Source organism: Ceratocystis lukuohia (assembly GCF_044167205.1).
Source record: "Ceratocystis lukuohia strain C4212 chromosome Unknown Supercontig6_pilon, whole genome shotgun sequence".
NCBI classification, from domain to species: Eukaryota; Fungi; Ascomycota; class Sordariomycetes; order Microascales; family Ceratocystidaceae; genus Ceratocystis; species Ceratocystis lukuohia.
Window position 1 is genome coordinate 2,387,662 of NW_027263525.1, and position 16,191 is coordinate 2,403,852.

At 49.8% G+C, this 16,191-nt stretch overlaps 4 protein-coding genes across 4 annotated transcripts; 3 read left to right on the forward strand and 1 right to left on the reverse strand.

Annotated features, from left to right (window-relative positions):
- Positions 1-5,676: 5,676 nt before the first annotated feature.
- On the forward strand, positions 5,677-7,086 carry HOO65_060575 (phosphatase 2C 80; the record flags this gene model as incomplete). Its single annotated transcript, XM_071003891.1, has 3 exons — positions 5,677-6,194; positions 6,286-6,980; positions 7,034-7,086. 3 exons carry the CDS (start codon positions 5,677-5,679, stop codon positions 7,084-7,086), a joined length of 1,266 nt encoding a protein of 421 aa, XP_070857925.1.
- A 745-nt stretch (positions 7,087-7,831) lies between these two features.
- HOO65_060576 (rRNA-processing protein utp23) lies at positions 7,832-8,987 on the forward strand (the record flags this gene model as incomplete). The annotated part of the gene is made up of 3 exons (XM_071003954.1): positions 7,832-7,919; positions 7,994-8,086; positions 8,179-8,987. The coding sequence occupies 3 exons, from the start codon at positions 7,832-7,834 to the stop codon at positions 8,985-8,987; spliced, it is 990 nt and encodes a 329-aa protein (XP_070857926.1).
- Positions 8,988-9,413: 426 nt separating this feature from the next.
- HOO65_060577 (Glutaredoxin-like protein) lies at positions 9,414-9,895 on the forward strand (the record flags this gene model as incomplete). The annotated part of the gene is made up of 2 exons (XM_071004088.1): positions 9,414-9,638; positions 9,770-9,895. 2 exons carry the CDS (start codon positions 9,414-9,416, stop codon positions 9,893-9,895), a joined length of 351 nt encoding a protein of 116 aa, XP_070857927.1.
- Positions 9,896-10,569: 674 nt separating this feature from the next.
- Positions 10,570-13,449, reverse strand: HOO65_060578 (ph-response sensor protein; the record flags this gene model as incomplete). Its single annotated transcript, XM_071001167.1, has 1 exon — positions 10,570-13,449. One exon carries the CDS (start codon positions 13,447-13,449, stop codon positions 10,570-10,572), a length of 2,880 nt encoding a protein of 959 aa, XP_070857928.1.
- Positions 13,450-16,191: the final 2,742 nt, after the last annotated feature.

Here is a 16,191-nt window from a genome sequence, read left to right on the forward strand (position 1 = left end):
AGGAGAGAAAAAGAAGAGGAAGGAGGCCAGGGGAGTCCTGCTTTTTAGCACCAGTGCTTTGTCGCCAGGGGACTTATTCCAAGCCTAGCTTGGTCGGATCAGACTTTTGGCGGGTTTTGCTGGTGTTTGGAAAAGAGCTCAAAAGGAATGATGCGAAGATGGGGGGAAAAAAATAAAAGAGGGAAAAGACAAGGAAAGGGGAGACAAAGACACAAGCTTGGCTGGCCATGATTGAATGTCTCGGAGTCAAAAAGCTCAATGATGGAGAATCAAAGGCTATGAGAAAGACCAGGAGGGCGGCTATAGCTAAAAGCATATGTGCACATATCAACCCGGCCACTAGACAGGTATGTCGTCATCGCCATGTCCTAGAGAAGAGGGTGGGGTGTATGGGTTGTTGCTGGCCCAAGTTCACTTGAGATTAGACCCAGGGGTAACACACATGCAACGACAGTAAAAGCAAAGACCACAGAATGTCTAGTATTTTTCTGTTGAATCTTTGGTTCTTCATCTCTTGAAAAAGCAGGGCATGAAATAGGAGGGAGAGGGAGGGAACGGGGATAAGACCGGCGTTTCGATTTCGGCCAGACCGGCCCAAAAAAAAGAAACTGGACAAAATTTTCGGAAGCCGTGGAATCCGGACAACATGGGAAAAGAGCAAAGGAAATTATGTAGACTAACCTTTGCTTCCTCTGCTTCCTCGGCGTGAGGATTGATATGAGAAGCGACCCATTACTGAAAATGGCACAAAGACTGGCGCCACAGGGCGTTTTAATGGGCAGAACGTGACCAGAAATAGCGGGTAGCAGTCGATCGAGGCGAGCCCTGAGCTGGGACCACAAAGAGAATGAAGAAATAGAACAGATTTAAGAGAGATTTAGAGGGAGAAGATGGAAATATAAGAGTTGAAAGTCCAAGAGAGCTGTAGTGGTAACGAGGGCGGCGGGAAAAGGTAATTACGAACGGTAGCGGTTGTGATACCTTCCGCAAGTTGCGAGGTGCAAGTTGCAAGGGAAAGTACTACCCAACGAGCAGGGCAATATTTGCGCGCAACAGGCAAAAATAGAACAAAGAATACCTGAAATCCAATGCGGGCCGACTAATCTGTTTCCGTATGTAGCAGTTGCTGTTGTGTTGGTGTTGGTTGCTTGCGGCAAGTGCTTGAGATATCCAAAGAAAGAAGGAACCAAGGGAGGAAATTGAAGAGAATTTTTAAAAAGAAAAGAATGAAGGGAACCAAAAACAGAAAGCAAGATGGACAGCAAGTTGTGATGATGCAATGTGCAGCACAGGGGGCAGCTGCCTTTTTCTGATCGGGTGCTTGTCTGATTTCGTTTGATGATGACGAACCACGTCCGTTTGAGGAAGGACCAAAGAAAGCCGGCGGGAAAGAGTGCGAGACTCGGCTTTCGGGTGCTATAAAAAAGATTTCAAAAATTTGGGGTTTAATATATGCTGTAGTAAAGGAAGAGAAGAAAAGGGCAAAAGAAAAAAGAAAAAGGCCAACAGAAAAAAAGCTTTCTTTCCTTCTTTTTGATGCTGCTCGTTTGCTTTTTCTATTTTTTTTTTTTACTTAGGGCGTTGCTGACGCAGCAAAAGAAAGCAACAGTAACCAATATACGGGACGGGCTGGGCTGGGCTGGGCTGAGCAGATTTCCGTTGGTTGTGCACGCACGGTGGATTTTTCTTTTCTCTTGTCTGCTTGACTAATGGTGTTTTCGACTTGAAGTTTCCTTGGCGAAGACGGTGCGTTTTTGCCGTTAGAAAAAAGGCTTCTGCGGTGTACTTGTTCTAGACCTTGATCTTGTGTCTGTTGATAGAGAATTGGGTATATAAGACGAGCAAGCTAAAGGGAAATAAAAGAGAATAAAAGAGGCAAGAAGCCAGCAAGGGTTTATTTCTAAGCCAGAATGAAATAGGAGGGAAAAAAAAAAAGAAGAAAAAAGAAGAGGAAGAAAATATGTTGTTTCCCCTTGCTATCCCGCCTTGTTGTTTCGTCCCGAAAGATGGAACGAGAAAAGCAGCCAACAGTTGGTAGTCAGAATGTGGGAAGGGAAACATGAAACTTATGGGGGAGACAAGAGACAAAGAACAAGGCTGGCTGGCGCTTGGGAGGATGGGGGAGAGGAGGGTAGTGGATGATGTGATGTGCAAGAAAGACAGGGCGGTCGAGGGTTGGCGGCACGCTGTGTCAGAAGATGCCAGCTTCTTATATAAGTGAGCGCGAGCGGATGTATATGCTTTTGGGCTTTACTTGGTCCGAAAATAAAAATAAAGAGGCTGTAAAGAAGACTAAATAACCATAGGATTGTCTTTGCTGTTCGTTCCGGATGCTGTTGCGAGCTGAGGTTACGGGGTCGGTCCTGGTTACTTCAATAGCCTGAATGTGGGAGGGGGGACCTAGAAATAGAAGCTCGCTCTAAGTCTCTTGGTAGGAACTGCTTATCAAGCTTGGCTTGGCTTGGCCTGGCGTGCTCTGAGGAGGAGCTTTATCCGGAAGAGGGGACATGGAAAGAAGAGGAATGGCAAACAGAGGGGAGTACGAACGATAGGCCGAAAAGGAGCAAGATAAAATTACGAATAAACAGGAGTAGCGAAATAGAAATCTAGAGACGGGCGGACAGGAAGAAAGCACCCAGTACATGGAGAGGCGAGCATGAAGGCTTTTCGTATATACCCACAACCGCACCTGGGCTTAGCCATCAAGGGCAAGCAAACACATGGATGACTGTCTGTTGATATGGATAGGGGAGGGGTGGGCGTGTTAAAATCAAGAGAAGATAATGGACATGGACAATGTTGGGGGCGAATTACAGCGGCAACAAAAAAGAAATACGTAATACAGGTACAATGGCAGCAGGAGTAGGCCTTCCACTACCAACCAAGTCTCTCTTCTGCTGTTCTCCTTACACTCTATCCATTACTTCCAGCCAGCCTTGGCTTTTGCTTGGCCAGTGCTGTGACGACAACGCGGCAAAGACAGCCTGAGAAAGAGAGACAACACAAAGACCAAGACCAGAGACAAAAAAGACTTGGCGTTTTTGCATTGGGCGGTGGACGCTCTGCTTTCCATTAGGCTTCTTTAAGTTTGGCATTGTGCATGTACAGCAGAATAGCGATTAGCCCAGATCTGGATTTTCATTCTACTGCTAGTTGGTCCATCTCGTAGGTAGTGTTCGTTTCAACCTATGTAGGAAAAGAATAACAAGACGAGAAAAAAGAGAGAATACTAACCCGGGGTTAAATCACCCAGCACCCCGGCTGCAGCCTCTGAAAGAAAGAGCCTAAAGTCCCCCAGTCCTCTCTCTTCCTCTTCCTGGTGCCACTTGTTTGACCTACCTCCCACTCTTTCCAATTGCGCCGAAATTGTCACTCTCTTGATATCTCTCTAGCCAAACCAGCCATGTTACCGTCCTATATTACTCTGTCTCTCTCTCTTTGGGCTAGGCTCGCTGGTTTCAATGATGCTGTATAGACCCTAAGGCAAGCGGGTGACCTCCTCCCCGTCATCTTAACGCCGAGTCTTGCCAAGACTTACCTGCTGTTGCTATTCTTTTTTTGCCTTGTGCACATCATTACATCGCCTTCGCTTTGATGGACTTACATGCACTGAACCTCACATGCGCGGTTTGCGTACGTATACTTTTTCCCATGCCTTTCGATCCCCTGCTTCCTTTGCTCCTTATTTGCCATGATATTAAGCCCCATGCTATTGTCTCCTCTCTAGCTTACAGTAGATAGCAATTCTGCTCCCTTTGCCATCCCCTATATGTCTGTGTGTCTCTCCCGGCCTCTGTCTATGTCTGTGTTTCCGTGCATGTTTCTAAAGCCTCAATCTGCCAGCTCTTTTTGTCAAAAGCTTATTGCTTATGCTTAGCCCAATGGCAAAAATGCACACAATACGGAGCGTACTTATTTGTCGATACACAGATTATACTGGTTACGAAGTCCTCCTTGTTGCTGGATGCCTAGCCACGGTGGAAAAGTAGCAGAGGAAAAGAGAAAAAGAAAAAGATCTTCAGGGCTTTACTCTGCTTTTGCTTCTGCCCTTAGCCTGCATGGCTTTTATACAGCTGCCTATTTGGCCTGTTTCTATCAACAGAACAGTGAAGGGACTTCAGACTTCATCATCTTCATACACCGCCAAGGGTGTGTCGTTGTCGTCATGCGTTGGTCCTTGCTCTTCTTCCTCGCTTCCGCCTCCTCTCTCCCTCTTCCTCTCTCTCTCCCTCTCTTTCTCCTGGTTCACCCTCTTGAGAGACAAAGAGGCTGGGAAGGAAACCCAGAATTATCCTCGGGTGTCTAGGTCTCTAGGGGCTAAGTAGGATGCAAGGAAGCAAAGGAAAAAAAAAAATCATGCAAGCTTCGCTACCAGCAGTACCACACTAGCTCTAACTAGGCTATTAGCCAAGATGTAGACTCCGTCCTGTCGGCAGTCAGCGGTGAACATAACATTAAGAGCTGGAGGATACTAGTGCTTCAGGGTGGGGAGCTTTATAGCCAGCATCCCGTCTAACTCGAAATCCTTTCGTTTGACGAGGAAGAAGCCATGAACACAAGTACTACGCTTCTAAAAGCAAGGAGCAGCCAATCGCAGAGACAGCCCAAAGGTGTCGGCGTCTTGTCGGGATCGGCTCCGTTTATGCAAAGGCAGCTGTTGGGTAACTAACTGGTAGTGGATAGATTCGCTCGACTGACTGTAGCTCTACAGCCTCATTTTGGGCCCGGGTCAAACACGACCTGTCCGTCATGTCTGGATGCATAGCGCTGCAAAGGGTCTACGCGTCCCATCATTCAATGGCACCGGGTAAGTTTAACAAGTTGACAAGTCACAGCCACCCCCGCAAAGTAGCTGTTCCTCCTCTAAGGAGTGAAATAGGCCCGTGAAATGTAGACAAGAACACTTAAGCTAAGGTTTGCTGCATTTGTCACACCTTCATTTTTTGTCGCCGCTGTTAACTGCGCCTCTCTGAATACGAGCACCCCTAGGGTTAATGGCGGACTGGGGTTATCCGACTATTTGCTTGTCAGTCCGCCAACACCAAGCGGAATGACATCACCAACTCGCAAGCACAGGCCAAAACGAACATACAATATAGGCGGGATGTACCCGAAAAGGTATCACGTCAAAAAGCTACCCCTGTAGAATCTACTCAAGGTTAAACCACACCAAAGCATCTCATCGTCACTTCGAAACTCACCACCAACGTCTGCTGCTAGAGGTACCTAATCCAAGGAGTCAAGTGCCTGGTCACGTGCTTTGCTTATCGCCATCCAGAAATGGCGCTATTATTATCTGGGCCTCTCTTCTACATGCCTTTTTCTACTTCTGGAGATCGGCGATTCCGCCTCGATAAAGAACAAAAAGGAAATGCGAAGCGCCATCAAGGCCTGAAGAAATTTCACGCCCAAGTCTCTAATCTACTCTTCGTTTATGCGAGAAGCTCAACAGAACAACGGCGACAACGCGGCCCGTGAACCTCGGAGGCTATCCCCTCAGCATCACTGAAGCGTATCACGAAGGCATCCTTCTCTGTGTTCCCCTTGTGTCTCATTTGACGTGATATATCTCCTTTGACTTGCCTCGATAACCCTTGATAATACCCTTGTTTCCTGATATCTTCACTTGTACTTCCGCCTAACTCGTCCGCGGCTTATCTGATTGCCGCCACGGAAATGAACAAACTGCTGTCTCTTGTCCCATGCAGAGTCTGTCGTGAATCAAGGGCCCTGCTTTCCAGGTCCCCGCCTTTTAGGCCCTCTCCCTACCACCGCCGACTCCTCTCATCTTCGCAACTGCAAAACCCATCTTCAGTTGAATCAGTGCTCCCAGATCACCCCGCTCCTGCCCCCACTCCTACCCATCAGCCCACAACCTCTGCCCCAGTCCCGCCAGCATCCCCGTCTGTCGCCGATAGCGGCCCCATAGCGGCACTGCCAAAGCTCCCCTTCCGTTTCGAGACCGGCATCGGCCTGTTCGCCAAGAGGCAGCCGCGACCGTTTCCTCCGCCGTTCCTGTCGCCCCCGTCAGGGAGCTTCTCCGATCCGCTCAGTACCCATCGCAAGCCAAAGGTCGACGGCCAGCTTATCCGTGGCTTCACTAATGGAGATGATGCCGTGTATGCTAGTGACTACTTTATCTGTGCGAATGACGGTGTAGGCGTTTGGTCCAAGCGACCCCGAGGCCACGCAGGGTGAGTCAACACCGGGTTTACTGCCATATTTACAATAACTGTCTCCCTTTCCAAATACGCCTCTGCTGACCCTTTCTGTGCCCTCTCACAGTCTTTGGTCTCGTCTCATCTTACACTACTGGGTAGCGGCTATGGAGAAAGACACCTTGCGCCATGCTAACTCCCTCTCCGCAACTCCGGGGCTTGACCCCAGCTACCAACCCGACTGTGTGCAGTACCTCCAAGAAGCATACGAGCGCACACTGACCATCACTGCTGGCCCTAATGAATGCAACGGGACTACCACTGCTAGCGGCGCACAGCTACACTTCCGTCTAGCTCCTGACAGCGGCAACACACCATCAACACAGCCCATCCCCGTCGTGCATGTGACAAATCTAGGAGACTGCGAGGTTCTTATCGTGCGACCAAGCACACATGAGGTGCTCTTCAAGTCGGTTGAGGAATGGCACTGGTTTGGCTGCCCGCGCCAGCTGGGCACCAATAGCCCTGACACGCCTGTACAGAATGCCAAATACAATGTTGTTGATATCCAGGTTGGCGATATAGTACTGGCCATGTCTGACGGCGTCATCGATAACCTCTGGGAACACGAGATCGTCGATGTTGTCACCCACAGCCTCGAGCGCTGGGAGGCTAACGAGGCTGGTGAGCAGCAGGCTTGTACACGTATGGCTTACACTGCTGAGGCTTTACTGGCCGCTGCCAAGGTCGTGGCGACCGATCCCTTTGCTGAGAGTCCCTTTATGGAGAGAGCCATTGAGATGGGCCTGGCAAGCGAAGGCGGTATGTTCTAAATGCTCTTCTTGAGACCGTCGTTGTACTAACATAGTTGATAGGCAAACTAGATGATATTAGTGTCGTTGCAGCTCGTTGCATCGCCAATGAGTAAAGAATGGTCGGCTAGCGTCATTCGTCTGACTCGCTGCATCGCTGTAGAGTTGGACTATGGTGATATTTGTTACGGCGATACTATGACGCCACTAGCAACATGGCTCTTTTAATCGAGGGAGGTAGCCTTCTGATGTTTCCGTTGGTGCTGATCACCTGGATTTCTTTGTTTGCTTTCATCTTGGGACAACTGTTTGTTTTGGTATTATAGATTTATTTGGAATTTGTCCACTTCTTTTGCTTGGCTTGGTATATAGGATATAGATCTGCTTACATGGAAATAATAGCTTTTCAATTAGTATTTCCGTCAAGCACTCTTGGGATAATAACCCTGGATCTACACAACATAGGGTTAACACGGTGGGGGCAAAGCTCGAAAGGCGGTGGGCTAGAACTTTTTTTTTCTGCCGGGCCAAAAAGTTTGGTTAGTCTTGACGGCAGCAGGTTATTTTCTTTAGTAGTCCAATCTATTAGCGAGCAACAGCTTCTGGCCTTGTTAATATTGAATTTGTCGCTTGCTTTTTGTTTGTCTGGATTTGGGTTTTCTTGTTCCCATTCTGCGATTTTCTGACGCCGAGGTCAATATCAACCCTGATTCTCCATCTTCGATACTGATACGAACAACCGCGATTGCGCCACGCCGTCATAATATACACACATCCCTAGGCAGATATACACATATATACCTACGTGCGCTCACGCGTAACTAGTTTCGTCTACTTCGCTGTCGCATTGCGCTCGTCATCATGAGAGGAAAGCGCTCTAAACAGTACCGCAAGCTGGTGGCCCAGTACCAAATGTCCTTTGGCTTCCGCGAGCCGTACCAGGTTCTCGGTGAGTTTGCCATAACATAACTAGACGGCGCCTCAATCTGCCGAACAACGCACGCAACTAACAGCTAGTTTTAGTTGATGCTGAAATAATCAAGGACTGCCACCGTCAGAAGATGGACCTGGTCAATGGTCTGCAGCGTACTCTGCATGCAAAGGAAATCAAGCCCAGTACGTTGTTCCCCTCCCGAATCTTGTCCCAAATCCTACAACTATCATTCGCTCTAACACACTACCCCTCCCTGCCTGTTTCTGTTATATAGTGATTACACAATGCTGTATGCGTCACCTCTATGCTGCCAAGAACGAGCCCGGCATGGCAGCCGTCATTACGCATGCCCAAAACGACTTCTTACGTGCCTTCTGTGGCCACCACCCGGACAAACACCCCGAGCCACTGAGTGCAGTTGAGTGCATTGGATCCCTTGTCGATGGCAAAGACACGGGCCGCAACGCTAAGCACTACATCGTTGCTACGCAGGATCAGGATGTGCGCCGTCTTATGCGCAGCATTAAGGGCGTACCTCTTATTTTCGAGCGTCGCGGCGTCATCATCATGGAGCCCATGGCTGATGTTAGTGTGCAGGAGAAATTGCGAGAAGAGCGCATCAAATTCCGCACGGGGCTGCGCAAGCAGGAAAAGGGGCCGATCGCAGGCGAAAAGCGCAAGCGCGGTGATGACGAAGAGGAGGATGGAGATGTACTGATGCACGATGCGGACGACAATGACGAGGAGGTTGCTGACGAGAGAAAATCTGCAGCTGAGAAGAAGGCAGACGAGAAGAAGAAGAAGTACAAGAAGGCCTACGGCCGCAAGCAACCGAACCCGCTGTCCGTCAAAAAGTCTAAGAAGCCCGTGGCTACGGTTGCACCTAAGAGCAAGACAGTGGCTAAATTAGCTGCAGGGAAGACTAAGGTGTCGTCAGCAGAGAAAACACCCAAGGGCGAGGGTGACGCAGACAAGAAGAAGAAGCGCAAGCGGAGGAAGACGGCAACAGCAACAAGTTCCAGCGGTGATGCCGCACCTGGGAATGCCACATCCGTGCCAGCGGCCCCGTCTGGGGAAGCATAGTACGATAATGTGTATAATAATGAGAAGCGAGCAGGGAGGGAGGGAGGATAGAGAGACTTGTGTGATAGTCTTGGATGGGCTGCGCAAGGTACATTTTTCTGGAGTTTTTTATTTTTTATTCTTGTTATTTAGGAACCTCATTGTCTTTGGTTTGTACGCATAGGCATCAAAAAAGAGATACCGTCTAGTCATCTTGTCACTCACTTAAACAAACAGCATCTTTAGCTCTTGCATAATATTATGAGAAATACTAGGGTTTATAGATGACGGAAGGGTTATGTATCCACTTGAGAATATATATGTAATGAGAACTTTGACTGTCTTCGAGTCTACTAGTAGTCGGCATGTGATCCTCAAACTTCTCTTTCGTCTTGCCTCGCTCACTTTATCTTGCCAAGTTATCCTTGAACATCCAACTTGCCCCTCATGTTTGCCTCGTCTATTCTCCGCCAATGCCGCATCACGCTCTTCACACGCGCAACGTGCGGGCTTTGCGACTCCGCTAAGGCTGTCCTGACACAGGTGCAGGAAAAACGAGCATTTGAGCTGCAGCACGTGGATTTATCAGCAGCTACGGGGGAAAAGGAGACAGGCGGCGAGAAGACGGAGATGCAGATGTGGAGGGACCTATATGATTTCGATGTACCTGTGGTGAGTGCTAAACGAATATGATGTCGTGTCCCCCCATGTATATGTTCCCTACCTTTATTTTTGGCTTTTCTGTTCATCTCTGCTGCTCAATACTGATCCTGTCCTGACTTTGTTCTGCTGTCTATCCTCAGATTCACGTGGCTAAAGCCTCTGCTCCGCCCGAATCACCTAGCCGTGCAGCTAAGGCCGTCAAGCTGATGCATCGCATGACACCTGCAGATGTCGAGGCGAAAATGGACGCGGTCGAGAAGCAATAATGAGCTGGGATGGTCGGCGCCTCACGTCATGTATCCCGTGCCTATGCTATATATTCATATCTTGATAGGAGGAAGAGAGGCATGAGTTGAATAGACAAGAACAGTTGAAGCAGCAGACGGCCAAGGTAAAGAGAAAAAAAATTCGTTGGTGGAGGCACTGGATATAAAACTAAACCTCACTGCTTGCCACGCTAACTAGATATGATCGTTTTTAAGTATATAATAGGTGTAATTTTGTGTATAGCCCAGGAGAAGAAGAAGAAACAAAAGTAACTTAGCCCAAACCCATTCAACAAAAATGGCGGTGCAGTTGAGCCGCCCTAATATACAAAAAGAATAGGTAAGAGAAGATGCAAAGAATGTATCTGAATGTTGTGTATAGATGAGAAAAGACCCTGCAAGTTAAGAAACGAAGTCAAGATAGAAAAAAAGAAAAAAAAGCATCATGGAAAGTGGATGTGGTATATAACAAACCATATAGGCGTGGAAGATTGTTCTTGGAAAGGATGGAAAAAGAAAAGGGGAAAGAAAAAAACGCAAAACAAAAAAATCAAAGGTATCGTGGCCATCTCCCATTAAAAGACGTATAGAAAAGAGGACAATGTAATGAGAAAGAAGATTTGTGAAGAAAGAAGAAAGAAAAACCCTCCAATAGCCACCTCAGCCAGACTGATTTACCGCTCATACGCCGGGAGTTGATCATGGTTACTTGAAGCCCGCATATGTCGCTGTGAGTACTCTAGGGGCCCTGCTCCCATGGATGATATATGCATATGGCCAAAAATACCCTCATCGTCTAGCAGCGGCGCCGATGGCTCTATAGTATCCGGCGCTGACGCATGGAAAAGTACTGTTGTGCTGCTACTCCCTTCACCTGCGTCATAGTCTTCAGGAAGCTCGGGTGGCCTGCTCGCTTCGTTGAGTAGACGTAGCCTCTCAAGCTCTTGTTTGTCTTCAATCGCGAGCGGAGGAGCGTTTGTATGAGTGGGTGGAGGCATACGCGAGTGATGCGCAAGAGGCCGCGGAAAGGGCGGGTGCAATGTTTGTGGGAGGGGAGGAACATATAGTGGTTGTGTGTGGAGAGGTAGTCTGGTAGCTTGCGCGTGATGCGGTGATGGGTCATGGAGGGTATCGAGATCATCAAGAGTAGGGGCGGAAGGTTCGCCACGCGAAGAGCTGGCTGCGGCGTGTTCTGAAAGGGCGGAGTGGAGGCCGTAGATATCGTCGTCGTCAGGAGGTGCCGAGGGAGACATTGCACGAGACGGACCAGCGCCGCTGCCATTTTCATCATGTATGGGTGCATGGCTGGGTAGGAGAATCTGCTCATGACGCCGTATGCGTTCCTTCTCAGTGAGAGCCGAGTCGTCAAATATGTGTGGGTTGGGTACGTAGTGCGGCGCCATGCCGTTGGTTGGGGCGATAGCCGGCGGTGGTAGTGGCGGCGGCGGAGGTGGAGGAAGATTTGATGGATGATTGGGTGGCAACAATGGGTCATTGAATCGAGGCGGTGGCATTGGTCTTTTTGAGTCGTATTTCCAGCCGGCGATAATATCATCCTGGCCTGTAAGGGATAGTGTGTGTTGCGACGACTGGTGGGCTTGTGGGTCCGACTGTAGTTGTGCCTCAGCATCAGCTTGGTCTTGGGCGGCTTTAACTCTCTTGGCATCCCGCGCGCCGTCAGTCGTGCCAATTACAACCTCAAACCAGTCAGCAATCACGCCCTTTTCTCGCTTCAGCTCAGAAGTGTCAACTGGCGCCGTCATCAGGTTGCCCTGTGCTGCTTGCAAGCTAGTGTCCGTGCTTGGTGGAGCACGGGGCATGGCTAGTAGGGCCGACGATGTGGCACCACTCTGGAACTGATTGGATAATCGACCGCCCAGGTCTAGAACCACCTCAAGGTAGTACTTGAAACTAACCATTTCACCAGGGACGTTTGAGATGGTAGGGAAGGCGTCCTCGGGAACACGAACAGCGACAGGGACAGAATACTCGAGAGTTGCGGGATTGATGATGAGGGGCAGTACATTTTGGCGCAGATCTTTGCGAAACACACTAAGTGAAGTTGTTGAAGATAGCGAGAGGCCGGCAATACCAGCTCGAGACTTGGGAAACGTCTCATCATTGGTCAGCTTCTTGAGCTCCTCTTTGGTTAGCCGTGGGTCAAACAGGGCATCAGGAGGAGACATGTCGATGCGCGTGTGGCGAAACAGAGTGACGATAATCCCATGCATACTCTTCATGCGACGAATGTGCTGCACAGATATTCTGATCGTGATGGTATCCCCGGGCAGAAAGCCGCCCTTGGTAAGCTCTAGATCGGCTCTAATAGTGTTCTTTTCGACGTTGGCGGTCTTTATAGAGATGTGTGAGTTTGTCGGAGTGCCAGATCCAGCATTTGACGGACCCGAAGCATCACCCAGCCGGTAGCTGATGGCGGTGCCAGTACCCGTGCCAGTTCCAGTACTAGCTGTGCCGGTCTCGACACTAGCCTCGCTGAGAACGTCGCCCTGTTCGGAGCCCCGGGCATACAGGACACCATCGCCAATAGCTGATTGATGAGCGGATTCAGCATCTTCGGTATCTGCAGGGGAGGATGCGACTGGGTTGGCCTCGTTTTCAGGAGTATTCTGGTCATGGCTAGCAGCAGAGATTTTTTCTATAGGGGTTTTGTCGATTCCTGTGCCCATCCGCCTGCGAGTTTTTCGACGTGACTTCGAAATTGGCTCAAGCACGACAGATTTCATTTTGGGAGTTTTTACTAGTCCGATATCGATCTTTTCAATAAGGAGAACAGGGCGGTTACATTGCACGGTTGGGCCGATGGTTGTTGGGCGTGTTAGGGTTGCAACGATATCATAGCAAATTGTGCCACGCTCGAACTGAGGATAGAGAGAGAGAGAAAAGTTAGCTTTAGACAGGCCGCAAGTATAGGGGATAGGCGCGTGGTGGCGACGTACATCAATGCTACTTGGTAGGGTCCGGTTGGGGAAGAGAAGTCGGAAGCCAAATCTGTAGCGGCCACGGTCGAGCTTGCCCTCACCGCTGAGGACCTGTTCATCCTGGAATAGAGAGGCGTATCCATTGCCGTGGTTTCGGGGGGAGTCCAGCTGGCCCAGTGGCGGGGCTACAGTCTCGCGGACGGCAGCCGTAGTTTTGAAGACACGAACATAGCCGTGGAGGGCCACGGTTAGATGGGTGATTCGAATGGGCTTCTCGATAACCAGGACAACCCAGCCTTCGATTACATCGCCGGACGTATGGACTTTGTAAGGCTCCTTAGGCATGATATGAAAGTCGGTAAGTGTGCGGCTTATGGACTTGAAGGGCAGACGGAAACGCGAAAACAGCTTGCGCCCGGAACTGGAGCCGCCGCCGGCAGGCTTGGAGGAAGACAAGTTTGAACTTGTAGGATTAGGGCCGGCGGCGGCTGGGCTGGACGGGACTGCATTGCTGTGTCCGTTGGCGGTGGTGGTAGTGGTAGTGGTAGGTTGGGGATTGCTATTGGCTGAGTCTCTAGGAGGCTGCTGCTGGTGGTGCTGTTGAATGCGGCTCATTCCTCTGCTTTGAAGCGTCGACCACAGGCTTAGGCGAGGCGCAAAAGACGCTGCCCCAGGCCAGGTCACAGAAGTCTGTCGCTAGGACAAGCCAGGACGGGTAGGGGCGTGGAGAAGGTGGGGAGGCTGAAGAGGAGCCTGGAAAAGCACGGGAATGGTATGGAGGTTCAGAGGAGGAATAGTCGATCGGTCACTGCGAGGTGGTGATGGTACGAGTGGCGGGTTGTGGGATTAAGCCGGCGAGGAGTTGAGTGGTGATAGCTAAGCGATGTGAGGGTATAGGCCTAGACGCGACAACTCTGGGTGACAGTTGGGGGGGGTGTGAGCTGGGAGAGAGGCCGGGCAAGGCCAGACGAACGGCGCACTGTATCGTCGCAAGCAGATGAGGATGACGATGAGGGATCAAACAAGGTGATTTGAGCTAGTGGAAGAAGCGCTCTCGTGAAACACGTGTGTTTCTTGGTTAGGAAACACGGAAGAGGCGCGAGAAGTCGCAGTCGGTCAAAAGCGGAATCGAGGGGTAATTGTGACGAGGATGCTTTGTTCTTGTGCGTGTACGTGTGCAGGTACTGACAAGAGAAAGGAGGCGGGGGGGGGGGGGGGGGGAAGGAAAAAAAATGATGTATGTAGGTTTAAAGGCCGATATCAGGACAAGGCTGAGACTTTGGGAGAAGAAAATTATACAAAAAATAAGGAAAGTAGAAATAGACTAGGGAAGAGGAGAGAAGAGAAGAGAAAGAAGAAGAGTTCAGCCTGATTATGGCTGAGGGAGAAGACAAGATAGGCAAGGAAAGATGAAGTTATGGGCTAGTCATCAAAAGGGGAAGATAAATGAAGAGAAAATTCACTGAAAATTCAAGGAATTCGTTAATGAGTGCCGGCAAAGGATTTCAACCCTTTGCTTTGTCTGTCTCTTTAGCTTGGACCGTTCTTAGCCCTCAGGGCCGCCCTCAGGGTTTCCAAACGCTCATTGATCACTAAAACGTATGTTCGGGCGCTCAGTCAAATAGCCCGCTTAAATTATGACAACTACAACATCACCAGCTCTGGCCCTTGCTCTTTATCGCCTCATAAGAGAACAACTCCCGTAACCCTGTCTCTGTCTCCCTTTCTTCCCCTTGGAAGTAGAAATGGGGATGCACAGCCTTCGCCATTGAATCCTGCCAAACAAGCATCAACAATCTGTCTGTCTTATTCTCGTTCCTGGCTCAACCTGGTAGTAGTGCTACTACTCTACTAGGCAACTCTACTACCCCCAGCTTTCACGTTCCCATTCTCATTCCTGCTCTTGTGTCTTATTTCTTCTTTCTTTCTTCACTGCCACGCCACTTGGCACTATTGGATCTCGTTCATCCGTTTGCTCGCCCGTCTTTACTATGCCGCCCCCCCCTCCTCGTCCTTCCCCTCATCTTCCTTCTCACCCCTCCTACCGAACCTAAAAGCTTGGCTTGTGGGTTTGTAGGCCAAAGCAAGATCAAGCACATACGATAAGCTGCCAAGCTGCACGCGCCAAGAAAGGCCTCATCTCATCCTAACCTTTCGCCCCATCACATCAAATGCTTGTTTCTATTTGGGCTTGTGTTCGTGAAGTGGGAGAGAGCCTCTCCATTGTCTCTTCTATTTCTACCCGTTTTAGCAGTGTTTCTGTGGCCCTGACTTGGTCTAGTTCTTGAGCTGGCGTCGTTGTGCTGGGCTGCTCTGACGCTCTGTTTCTCACAAGACACTCCCATAAATCCCGCATCCAAAAAAAAAAAAAAAAAAAAAAAGAAAAAACTGAGCAACCTTTTCAGTGATTCCATCTCCGATACGGGGAATCGAACCCCGGCCTTCTCGGTGAGAGCGAGATATCCTAGCCCCTAGACCATATCGGATCTTAGCCTTTGGCAGAGACAGCATTTGTAGCATTATGACGGAAGCACAAACGGAGATAAATCTGTCGCAACTCTCCCTCTTACAACCCTCGGGGGGGTACCTTTGAGGTCTGGCGCCTCCCCTTCTTCCGGGCTGCTAGAGGACGACGCCTATGACACTGATAAGCGTCTTTCATTCTTTTCTTTTTCTTTGACTCTGTCATGGATTCAGACAATGAGCTGTGGAGCCTTGAGGCCGCTCTTGCCCAACTTTGAGGAACAATCTCGTCGTCGACTCGCCCCCTTTTTCACGACAACTTTCGCGATCGCCAACTCCTCATCGCCACAACACCACTCCAACTCAAGGAGTTCACCTTCACGCTCAGGACTGAGTATTTGAGAGTTCACACAGTCCACACCTTTTTCTTATGTTTTGTTTTTTCTCGCGCTCCTCTGTCCTCGGACAGACTGGCGACTGTGGCAGGTCACTAGAAAGGGGGCTGCCTTAGGTCACATCCACACCGCATGAGGCAGCGGCCACTAGGGCGGTGGAAGGATAGACCATGAGCCCTCGGATGCTCACACAGTATGGTTGACTTTCTCGTCGCTTGACGGGATGCCCAGACTGCACTGGAATCTGTTGTCTTGTCTCCATGATCTTCATGGCTTCAGGACACATAGCAGATTTTTCAGAGGAACGAATGTTTGTGGGGAAGTTGGGAGTCGATTCCACTTCTGGGTTTAGGGTTTGTCTGGGGTTTTTGTCGGTGGGGAAAGGGGGATGTGGAAAATGGGAAAACCAAAGGTGTTGCAGCAGCCACGCATAGAAGGACAAAACCACTGTACTCCGCCGGGGCCTACCCCCCGTGCCGACAGCCGGGGGCCTTTTAGA